The following is a 13,001-nucleotide window of genomic DNA, read 5'->3' as shown; positions in this document are numbered from 1 at the left end:
AAACACACATATGATGAATCTTTTCTATCAAATTTGTTACAGCGTGCAATAAACCACAGTCATTACTAAAACTATGCAATTTCTAAATCAGAGTCTTACAGATATAGTTTTGTTGTTCCAAACAGTCAGAATGTCAAGCTTAAGAGCAACATTTACTGTTAGTAACATGTTACACGTTACACCCATATTTAGGGTGTAACATGTTACTATACAGCACCTGCTTGCAACCCCTGATCCCCCCTCCTCAGTGACTGCAGCAGCCTGACATTGTATCCATGGGTGCAATGCTCTGTAGGCACCTGAGAAAAAAATAATACATGCACATTTTTTTAAGTGCAAAAATATGTACATTTATCATTTTTTTAGAAGGTGAGCTAACTTTTTAAAATCAGTTCTGAATGAGCAGTTGTAATGCTGAGGCCAAATACTCTTTTATAGATGGTCAAAAAAACTGGATGGGAAGTGACATTTAAAAATCCAATAAATTTGTGTTTTGAGGGATGACATTGATGGATGAAAAAAAAAAAAACAATGTAACCTTTAAGGTTAAATGTAAATTGAAAAAAATATTAGAAAGCTACAATACTTAAAGCTGCTATAAATGTTATGATTCATTCAGACCTATCCAGACTAATGCAGTGGATAAGAAAATGCTGCTTAACATGTTGCATTCATGTGCATGGACCACCAATGCACCAGAATATAACTGATATCAGACCTGTTCGACTTTTTCTGCAGAAACACACCACAGTGCACATTAGTGCAGTACCATATCGTTTTGTGGTGTTCTTCAACATAGTAAATTGAAGATGCATTAGGGTGCCATTTAAAATGAATAACATCACAATGTACTGTGATACATGCATTGCTGTAATGTGCATTTTACTGTGTTACCACAATGAGGTAGTCTGATTAGAACTTTATAGTACACCAGTATAACTGTGCAACAAAGGGCCAGAAAATCTTAAAAATTCAAAAACGTCCTTGTTTGGACTTGATTTATTAAAGTAAAAGAATAAAGGATAGATCCCAGACCTCCATACGTGCATGCATGATGTTTAATGCATATGCAGTATTGTCATAGTTTTGGAGTGTACACTAAATATCCACATGATGTTACCTTTGTATTCTCAGTTGTATTAAGATTCAGGAAATGTACATACAACATTTTACTAAAAGGTTATTTGAAAAAACTGATGTGTCCAGCATTGAACTGCACATGTGCCAAATTAAATGGAGTGTCAATATACCCTGTATGTCATTATGTGCTGGGAAAGAGTAAGGCTGCCCATAGATGGGTCCTTTTTATTTTGAAAAGTCAGTAGGCTGTTTGTGAAAAAAAAGAATTAGTTCTCCCATTTGCACAAGCGAGGTGGATAGAAGAATCCTCCACACTGTGCCATTGTACTCTGACTCTTCTGGGAATCTTCTGCTGTAAGAATACACTAATCAGTACCTGCAGCCAATTGGTTTCAGCCAGATGATCAAGAAAAATTTTCCAACAGTCCCATTCTACAGAAGTTGATTGTTAATTATCCTTACACACTTGATCCAGTTTTACTGTATTTCTATAAGGTATAAAGACAATTAAAAGTGCTAACAATGGCTTATTAGACCCCCTCCTGCCCCCCCCCCACAAAAAAAACTTTATTTGCAGAGGTTTTCCTTCTTTTTCTTACAGAAAAGGAAGTAAAGGTGAAATTTGGAGCATGGAGACACAAGCAAAAGTAGCAACCAAATCTCTTTTTTTTTCATGAATGGCACAAGGCTATAAAAAAAGATACATTTCCCGAATGGACTCCCTCTATACACACACACTGGGGTTTATTTACTAAAGTGGGTTTATTCTGAATCTCGTTTACTTCTGCATAGAAACCAATCAGCTTACAGGTTTATTGCTAAAGTTTAATTAAACAAGCTAATTGGCTACCATGCACAGGTACACCAGATTCTGAGTGAACCAGCTTTAGTAAATAAACCCCACTGTTGTCTGAATACTGAAGACCTACACAGTTACTGTGTTCTGCACATACATACACAGGAAGGTTTTAAAGTGGAGTTCCACCCAAAAGTGAAAGCTCGGCTTGTTTGCCTCCTCCCTTCCTCCACTGCCATATTTGACACCTTTTGGGGGGCTGGAGGGAGTGGGGTTTCTGGTTTTGACAGATACCCGCTCCCATTTCTGGCTCAGTTTGCCGTGGTGAAATGAACTGGAAGTTCGTCCCTCTCCTTCCTCCCGCAGTTTCCAGGGAACCTTCACCGGTCCCAGAAGACTGCCGGACCAATCAGGAGGTGCAGCATGTCTCAAGCTTGCGCAGTGGGCACAAGCTGTCACAGCCTGGTGCCCACAGTTAAGATGCCGGCACCATGGAGAGAAGAAGAGAAGCACTTCGCTGGACCCTTGACCAGGTAAGTGTGTGTTTAATAAAAGTCAGCAGCTACAGTTTTTGTAGCTGCTGACTTTTCAATAAACACAAAAATGGCTGGAACTCCGCTATAAGTATAAAAGTAGCCTACTAAACTGCAAATTTGCTGGGATGATTTTTTGTTATTACTATTATAATTATTATTGGTGGTAGTAGACATTTAAGAGACCAATAAAAATAGTTAAAAATAAAATTAAAAAATATAAGTACAGTCTAAAATTGACAACACAAATTACCTGCACAACTTTTTGCGCCTGTATATCAACAAGAAGAACCCTATTTAGTTTAGGCTGAGCCACATATATAAATTTGTCTTTTACATTAACAGCTGATGCCCATACGCAGCTTTCTGTTTCCAGTCCTTCTATCTTTGGACACACTTCATCCTGCAACAAAGAACAAATAGCTGTTCAGCAAAAAAAACCTCTAACTGCATACAGTAAAATTACAAATTACTGTTTTGTTCAGAGACAAGCAGATACAAAAATAATGCATAAGCCTAAACTGGGATAATTAAAGTCTATCTAAAAGCACACACCCTTTTAAGTTTTGGATTAAGTGGGGAAGGGTTGAAACCAGTGTCAAGTTTCTTTTTTTTTGTTACCTGTGTCCTGTTGGGGGGTTTTTCCTTCACTTCCAATCCAGTAGAAACAAAAGGAAGTGATAGTAAATCTTCAGACAGTGAGGGGAATTCTGTCTTAGACAATTGTTAACAGAGGATGTATCCCTATTTGAAGCTATATTCTCTATTTCTGCTGTGGTACTCAAAATGGTCACCAGGACAAATTTAGAGTGTAACTCAAGTAAAGGGGTCATCCCATCCCCTTACCTACTGGCTTGTGGCTGCCACTAAAAGTTACACCAGTCATAGACAATTTGCATCACAGCAAGGACCGGCCAAGATTCGAATCATGTATGGGCAGGCTGAATGTTCTCAAGTTGATCGAACTATTATAGCCGGTATCAGTAACCACTGTGTTCTCCCAATGGGGTCGGCTACCCCTGCCCCCCCCCCCCCGCACAGAAAACACAATGGCTCTGCGGGAGGGATTCTCCCATCACCACTGATTGTGTTGATGGGGAAATCAACCCATGGTTGCAGGAAAGAAAATCACTCCATCTATGGCCTGCTTTAGAAAGACGGGGTTCTCACCTGTAATAACTGTGATTTGATGAAGATCTAGGTTTAATTTACTAGTCAAGCAGTAGGAACAAAGGGTTACAAAGTGTTATTCCCTGCCCCTGATACATTATTGTCCTAATGAATTAAAGATGACTTTGCAGGGACAGGATGCCAATGTATACTGCTCCGAATCATTTCTTAGTAAATTGAAACAGGATTTCTATTAGTTTACCTTTAGTAGTTCACTAAGACATTGGTCACACCAGGGGCGACTTGGCATGCGATTTTCATGCCATATGACTTGCAAATCGATGGGAAGTCGTACCCTATTGTCTGCAATTGCAGCAGTCATATCGGTATGGTTCCGACTTGGTCAGAGCCGCACCGATTTCTAAAATAGTGCATGCACTACTTTTGGTGCGATTTGCATACATAAGTGTCAGATGTCTTGCAAATTACGCCTCAAATAGGCATATCATCCAACTTTGAAATCGTGTGACTTTCATTGTAAGTTGCATAATTTCAAAGTTGGGATCCGTGTGACCGGGGTGTAAAAGACAAATATCAATATCTGCCAAGTGTAGAAATTATTAGTTTCAGTCATTATACAATGAATGGCACAAAGAGTAAATGTACAACAAATATTAGAAATACAAGAATATATTTTTTGTCATTATTTTCAGTAGGAAAAAGTATATACAGTATATACTGCACTTTGTAACCAATGCCCCATGCTTTAAAGCTGCATTGTGCTTTAGAAGTTTCATTTTTTAAACCTGCATTAAAAAATAGTTCACATAGGACCAACAAAGGCAATGTTTTCTTCAGGTTTTGGTTGTAATTCTACACAGGTAATTTGACAGTAAGTCAATGAAGTCCACAAGGAACCATGGACTTTGTAAGCACTCCCAAATGAATAAAAATGATGTACTACAATAGCGAGAAAATGGGCAATAAAACTTTAATTTGCTCAGAGAATGGAAAAGTTGACACACATTGGATGAGGCTCATTTTTTGAATCTGTAGTCCTCTATTTTTTTTCATAACATCACTATGGTATTATTGCAAGCATAACCTTTAACAACATATCTTAGCGTATTCTAGTTCTGCCTGTGTCATTTAATTTCAAATACAATTTATTTCATAGCATGTGAGCATATTTTTTTTTTTTGGTGTAAGTAACAAAATATGTGTATGTATTTCTAGATGTATATATTTTAGATTTATAATCTATTGTGTTCAGAAAAACAAATGGTGTTGACATAGGAATGTGGTGACTAACATGAAGACACAGCATAAGGGCATAACTGCAACAATAAATGTATCAATATGAATGAATGAATAAATGAACACATAAATAATATATTTACATAATTAGATGTATAAATTAACATATGATAACTAAAGGCCAGAGGTTTTTTTTAACTTGTTTTCTGCCATAGAACAAATTAGTGCAGCTGCATTGCCATTAATGACCATCTCTGCTAATAGAGTACAAGTATATTTAAGCAGACTATCTCAACTAAAAAAGGAAGTTTGTTCTATATTTGCTTTTGTTATGTACTACCTTTACAAATCTAATTAGAGATCTACAATTCCAGTTACTGAAGGGCTGGGAGCTGATATACTAAAGGAGTAGTGTATACTCTTTAATTACTTCATTAAGTTCACAGGCATTTTTTTTTAATAATCTGACTGGTTATTTGCAACAGACACATGCCATTGTACAGACTTGAAATGTAAAGTGATAATAATTGTGATAACTCTAAGCAAATAAAACATACTTATACTAATAATGCTCTAGTCTTTTAAACATACTAAAAGTGGAAAAGCCTTCCATGTCAGCTTACATTTATAATAAAATTACCTGGGTTCCAAAAATTTTTTCAGTCATCTTAATATGTCTTTGATATTCACATTCAACAGGTTGAATAACTTTGATGCCATCATTATTGAACACGTAAAATAAGTTTCCAATCCCAAGACCTTTAAAAGAAATGTTCTATATGTTAATCTATTTTGTTATACAATGGCAGAAACATTATGAAGAGCTGTGGTAATGCCTTTTTATTCAAATTTTAATCAAAATATTGATCTTTTTTAAAATGTCACACTTTAAAATGATTTAATTTCACACTTTCAATCACAAGTCAAATAGTGTACACTAAACATGTTCATAATGAGATGTGAAATAAGCATTCCATCCATGGTAAAAACAAGTATATGTTACACAGGATATTTAAAATAACAATTACAAAGATACAGTATAATTGAGTTTCAGTTTTAGTTTTTATGAAAATGGGAATGGGAATGATTTGCTAAAAGCTAAGGTCTTCTTATGAGTGTGTGGTTTGCTTATGATGAACCAAATAAAGATGTTAAAGGAGATTTGAAGAATAATTTTTTAAATGTATACGAAGCCAAAACCTTTTTTTTTAGTTTTGAATGGAGTAGAGAATGGTTAAAAGCCTTGTCAGGTTTGTTTTCTCTATGTGTGTCCTGTCAGGAGGATTTCTCTTTATTTCTTGTTTTAGACACAAAATGTGAAGAAAGAGAAAATCTCTCCACTGGAGGGAAAAATATGCAATTGGACAGTTGTCACTGGAACAGGTGTCCCTGTTGGAAGCTTTCCTTTTACCTCCTGCTCTTGTGACAACTCCAACATTTTTTATTTCCCACTGCCTTCTGTACTGTAGACAACAGTCACCAGGATAAAGAGAATTAATCTTCCTGCTGGGGACACAGACAACAATAAAAATCCAACGGTGGTGTTAACACTTCTTTACTAAACCCAAATCTAAAAAGAAAGATTGCATATATATATATATACTCAGACATGTTATTTATATATGTTTATATACAGTGTATATATATATATATATATATATATATATATATATATATATATATATATATATACACACACAGTGTACACGTATACAGTATATATGCACACACACTAATCAGCCATAACATTAAGATTACGGACAGGTTAAGTGAATAACATTATTTCATTACAATGGCATATCAGACTGCTGGGATATATATTCGGCAGCAAGTGAACATGTTGTCCCTGCAGTTGATTTGTTGAAAGCAGAAAAATGGCCATCACAGTATGTTATGTATGGGGCTACAGAGTGCCTTTGCTGATCCATGTCCACAGCCTAAAGCACCTACAATGGGAATGTTAGCATCAGAATTGGACTATGGAGCAGTGGAAGAATATGGCCTGATCTGATAAATCACATTTTCTTTTACATCAGGTGGATGGCCAGGTGCATGTGCATTGCTTATCTGGGGGAGAGATGACACCCGAATGCAGTTGGGAAGGCAAGCTGGTGGAGGCAGTGTGTTGCATTGAGCAGTGTTCTGCTGGGAAACCTTGAGTCCTGCCAATCATGTGGATGTTACTTGATACATACAATCTACCTAAACATTGTTGCTTACCAAGTACAACTCTTAATAGAAACTTTATTAAATGATGACGGTAGCCTCAGTTTAAGAATGGTTTGAAACACACAAGACGTTGGCCTCCAAGGTTTTCAGATCTCAGTCTATTGAGCATCTGTGGAATATGCTGGAAAACAATTCTGATCCATGGAGGCCCCACTTTGCAACTTACAAGATTTAAAGGATCTGCTCCTCACAGCTTGGTTCCAGATACCACAGCACACCTTCAGATGTCTTGTGGCATTCATGTCATGATGAGTCAGGGCTGTTTTGGTGACAAAAAGGGGACCTACTCAATATTAGATCATCCTAATGTTATGACTGAGTGGTATATATATATATATATATATATATATATTTATTTATTTTTAATACGGTATATATAGTATATCCTATCACTAGAGATGAAGACTTGCAAATCTTCAACATATATGAACCAGTGAACATGTATATTGCTCCTCAGAACTATTCCAACTATTAATGTATCCTCAAATAACAAGCACCCAGATTCTGTGTACTTTTTGTATAATATACTGATCGCTTCATATCTATTGAACTCTTGTGCCTTCATGGTTTTATTAAAAATATAATTAGATAAATGCTTATAGCAAGTTTAGGAAGGTATAGTTTATTATGTTTTCTCTTTGACCATATACCTCATGTAGTCGATGATATTTTTAAGGAAAGCTGCTTTACTAAATGGCAGAAGTTTTATTCAAAACAATTACAATATTGTATTTTAATTTTCCTTCTGACAAATTGTCTTTGTTAGCTGTCATATCAGTCATGCCTTACAAGATTTAACCATAGAGGAAAAACCTCTGATTTTGTTATATTTGTGCAGTAAAATTGTGGATTTCTCATATAATAGGTATTTATGTATACAGTGTTTAGTGATAACTATTTAGCCATTAGCCATAAATATTATATTCAGTATTGCTTTTGTGAAAGTGTAATAGAAAGAACTATGAAAAATGTACACTTCCTTGGGTCCACAGGAGTGTGATGAATTGCCTCTAGCCTTTTTTGTACCCTCTTCTATAAGATATGATCTCACAGGTACCTGTGGTTGGCTAATACCAAGTGCAAGCCCTGGAGGGACATTGGTTTACTTCAGCTAATGCAAATGTGTCAGAAATTTGATAAGTAATATGCACCAAAACGTATTTATATAGAGTTTAGGAAACATTTATCATATTTCACAAACTGAAAGTTTAGTGAGGGGAGGAACAGGTGTTCTGCTCATGGTGAATAGATAGTTGTATAGTTTTTGCACGCACAATTTGGACTTACTCAAGCATACAATTCTTTATTTAAGACTACAATCTACAATACAAAGTGATCGATATGCATGTATGGATTTTTTATTTTGCTTCCTGAGCACTATTTAATGTTAAATAACATACAGCAGCCCTCAACATCTCAACTCACCCACTCGCATTTAGCGAGTGGAAATTACACGGGGGTGAGCAGCGTCGGGACTGCGTGGGAGGGGCAGCGGTTGGGGCAGTTACAAGCACTGATCTCCTTGTATGGCTTTCAATAAAGCAGCTGAAAGCCATGGAAAGAAGAGGAGGAGAATCAGTTCCAGCTGCTTCATTGAAAAACCATACAGGGAGATCAGTGCTTGTAACTGCCCCCACTGCTGCACCGTTCATCCCAACCATTGATCCAGAATTCAGTTTCTTTCCGGGCCCACCTCCGTGTGTTTCTCAGTGACCATCCCCTCCCACCATCCTCTGCACTGCTCTGCCACCCGCTGTGCCTGCCTACACTCCTGTCCATGCAGCTTCTCAGAAGAGGATGCGTGGGCGGGAAATATTATACAGAGCAGCCAGCAGCCCTGTGATGACAGAGCCATGTGAGTCTGACCTATCTTCCTTCCTTCCTTCCCTCCCTCCCCTTCCTTTCTTTCCTTCCTTCCTTACTATTCCTCCTTCCTTCCCTTCCCTCAACTCCCTCCTTCCTTCTCTTCCCTCCCTTCCCCTCACCTCCTTCCTTCCTTCCTTCCATCCTTCCCTTTCTTCCTTCTTTCCCTTCCTTCCTACAGTTCGTACTCCTCTCCCTGCACTATGCGTCACACCGCTGACCTCCGCACTGTGCATCATTTTATTTCCCTCTTTAAATATTTGCTTTTATATTTACATTGCTTTTTGATAATATTGTTAAAGATGTTGTTGTTGTTAATATTTATTTTTGTACCTTTATTCTGCATAAAACACTTAACAGTGTCATTTCATGAGATAATTTACAAGGGCATGTTTAAGGGTGGAATTTAGGGTGGGACAAGGTAGGGGTTGGGTGGGGCAACTGATGGCAAGTAACTCTTAAGGCCTGGCTAGTAGCTCAAGACTTTGAGCCCTGACATACCTGTCTAGAACTTGTACATGAATTTGGTGCATGCTGCACTATTTTTAAACTGCATGTGAGACACTTTCAGAAAATCTGTTTGTGCCAGTTTCTCTTTGTAGGTCAAAACCGAGTTGGCGTTAATTAGCTCCACTTTCATCAGATACAAACATGAATACTCTCAGCTCCATTTGTTCCAATGGTCCATTTTTATGCGCTCAGAGTTTAAAACCAAATGGAATTCACTTCCAATTACAAGCCCCTTATTACATCATATCCGCTTCCAAACTTCCAGAGTATGGAAAGCAGATGGTGATAGGAAACAGCAATGCACTTTTGGCTTGTATAGATGCAATCATCCGTATTTTGTAATTGGATTTTATTTGATTTTAAACTGTGAATAAATACAGTATTACACTATTAAAGGCTGCCTCTCGTTTGTATCTACCTCACATGCCTGCAACCTTGGAGAGTATTAATGGGAAGAATACCTGAAAAATGGATCATTGGGACAAACAGAGCTGAGAGTATCCATTTTTTAAGAGCTGCAGACCTCTTATGACTGGGGGTCAAAAAGTCTCGTGAGTATGGTATAAAAGGAGGGGAGCACAGAGTGGAACCAGCACTGAGGAATATATATCATTTTTTTGCACAAATGTCACTTTATTTTCACAAGCGGATAACTGTGATACTGAACTTTTAATTTTTATTGGACATTTTTTACTGTTTAATGGACATTTTTTACACATGAAGAATTGCTTGTACAGTATATGATTATTGCTTTTTGAACACTTTGAGCAGAGTTTACTGGTTTGCAGGGGATTGGTATTCCCTGTATGGAATTGCACATTTATATAGAGCATTGTATATAGAGCAATGTTATACTAATGCACATATGCAAATTTGTATGGAGTAGATAAGCACTTTAGGCTGGGGAAGTGTTATATAAAATCGGTTACTGATTTTTATGGAGTAATTGCACCTTGGGAGTAACAGCACACATAACATGATCCCTTTAAGTGTTTAATTAGTATTGAGCGCCACACTAACCATTATTGATTGCAACCTTTGTGGGTTAGTAATCTGGGTGCAGCAGCCATTAGAAGTGTCTTTTGTTCCCACAGTGCAGAGTTTTATATATATTGCCCCCAAGCTTCTTTGTCGTGACAAACATAGTTGAATAAGTGGTGCACAATGTGGCGAATCCATGTACCTGTCTAGAACATGAATTTGGTGCATGCTGCACCATTTTTAAACTGCATGTGAGACACTTTCAGAAAATCTGTTTGTGCCAGTTTCTCTTTGTATGTCAAAACCGAGTTGGCGTTAATTAGCTCCACTTTCATCAGATACGAACTGTCTGTATTTTATTTTGAATTTGGCACATTCAATGTGAAACCATATAGAGGTGGCACATTCAATGCACCACAATACAAAAGTGGTGTATTTTGGAACTATCTGAACTTGGTATTTGAATCACTGTCAGAATCAAACGTGTCACAGATGCTTCATGAATTTGGCACAACACATTAACCAGAGGGATTCATGCTAGAAAAGTGGTGCAACAGCTTTATTAAATTCCCCCCAAAGTGTTCAAACTCTTGGAGTTTTTTCTGTTATTTGTTGTTGATAGTTTTACCTAATGTTGAGAGCTATTACTATACTTCTGGCACTCCAACGGTGGACCTCAGGGACTCTGGTACAGAAGCTGCAGAGTTATGTGCAACTGCTATGCCTGCCCCAACTCTTACCCAGTCATGGAAGGCTTTGTATTATGTGAACCTATTTGAAAAAATACAAGGTCTTCTGCAAATGAAGCTGCGAAGCAAAGAGGGAGGGCAGGCAGGCAGGCAGGCACACAGCAACTGCACATTTCTTGTCATAGCATTGGGGTTATAGTGATAGCTGTACTCCCAATGCTCATTAAAAATGTCATCTATGAATCTGTGAATAAAAGAGATAAGTCCATAAGGTGGCATAAAACTCATTGGACTTAACCTATTGTAAGCCAGAATATTATAAATAGTAAGGTCATTCCTAGATTTCATATTTAAAATAGTGCATTCAAAATATAAAGCAGATATTTGGCAAACAATTTAAAAAAAATTACAGGCTCTCAAATACATATTTGGAAAGGATATTAGATTTGTGTTTTTGGCATGATGTGATTCCCAAAGCAGTTGCTTTCATTAGATACAGAGCATGGTCAATTTGAATCCCAATTTGAACCAGCTGTGTTGATGACTTGTCTTTATTGCATCACTATGTATCACCTGCCTTCTGAAATAAAAGCTCCTCTGAACAAACTTTTTGGCTTTTGCCTATTTGCTATAAAAAACTAGTCACCTTCTAACAAGTTCAAAAACACTTCTTTTAAACCTCTTAAAACTACTGCATGCGTTCTGTGAACAGAAGATAGTTACATATCATAACTTCCAACCCAAATCTAAAAGCAACAAGCCTTTTATATTTGGGGCAGCACAGTAGCTAAATGGTTAGCACGTCCATCTTGCAGCACTAGGGTTGTTGGTTCAAATCCCAACCATGGCCCCACCTGCCTGGAGCTTGCAAGTTCTCCCTGTGCCCACATGGGGTTTCCTCCAGGTACTCTGGCTTCCTCCCACACTCCAAAGACATGCTAGCAGGTGAATTGTCTCCTGTCTAAATAGGCCCTAGTATGTGTATGAATGTAAGTTAGAGAGCTCAAAGGTTAGGGACTGATGTGAATATCCCATGAAGGGTAGGGACCGATGTGAATGTACAAGATACAGTTGCAAGAAAAAGTATGTGAACCCCTTGGGATTACGTGGAGTTTTGCATGAATTGGGCATAAAATGTGCTCTGAACGTCATCTAAGTCACAACAATAGAAGAACACAGTCTGCTGAACATAATACTACACAAACATTAGATGTTGCCATGGTTTAATTGCACATAACATGTAAACATTCACAGTGCAGGGAGGAAAAAGTATGTGAACCTTTGATTTAATAACTGATTGACCCTCCTTTGGCAGGAATAACCTCAACCAAACGTTTCCTGTAGTTGCAGATCAGACCTGCACAACGATCTGGAGTAATTTTGGACCACTCCTCTTCACAAAATTGTTTCAGTGTAGAAATATTCTTGGGATGTCTGGTGTGAATCACTCTCTTAAGGTCATGCCACAGCATTTCAATCGGGTTGAGGTCAGGACTCTGACTGGGCCACTCCAGAAGGCGTATTCTGTGCTGTGGCAGCCATTGTTTTGAAGAATTACTTGTATGCTTTGGGTCATTGTCCTGTTGCATCACCCATCCTCTGCGGAGCTTCAGTTGGCGGACAGATGGTCGTACGTTTTCCTGCAAAATGTCTTGATAAACTCTGGAATTCATTTTCCCATCAATGACAACAATCCGTCCAGGCCCTGAGGCAGCAAAGCAGCCCCAAACCATGATGCTCCCTCCGCCATGTTTTACAGTGGGGATGAGGTTTTGATGTTGGTGTGCTGTGCCTTTTTTTCTCCTCACATAGTATTGTGTGTTCTTCCCAAACAACTCAATCTTGGTTTCATCTGTCCACAGTATATTTTGCCAGTAGTGCTGTGGAACATCCAGGTGCTCTTTTGCAAACTTCAAACGTGCTACAATATTCTTTTTGGACAGCAATGGCTTC

General features: G+C 37.8%; 1 protein-coding gene across 2 annotated transcripts in view; it reads right to left on the bottom strand.

Annotated features, from left to right (window-relative positions):
• FSTL5 (follistatin like 5) overlaps positions 1-13,001 on the bottom strand; it is an 841,716-nt gene that overhangs the window by 74,024 nt on the left and 754,691 nt on the right. For both annotated transcript variants that reach the window (XM_089670377.1, XM_089670378.1), the window contains 2 exons: positions 5,417-5,535; positions 2,663-2,812 (listed from right to left, as the gene is read on the bottom strand). In XM_089670377.1, coding sequence (XP_089526503.1) covers positions 2,663-2,812; positions 5,417-5,535 — 269 coding nt within the window. The remainder of the gene's footprint in view (positions 1-2,662; positions 2,813-5,416; positions 5,536-13,001) is intronic.

The sequence above is a fragment of the Staurois parvus genome, unplaced genomic scaffold, assembly GCF_062004578.1.
Source record: "Staurois parvus isolate SC_StPar_1 unplaced genomic scaffold, SC_StPar_1.0 ptg000090l, whole genome shotgun sequence".
Taxonomy (NCBI): Eukaryota; Metazoa; Chordata; class Amphibia; order Anura; family Ranidae; genus Staurois; species Staurois parvus.
Note: the sequence above shows the minus strand (reverse complement) of the source record. Positions and strands in the feature narration are given on the sequence as shown.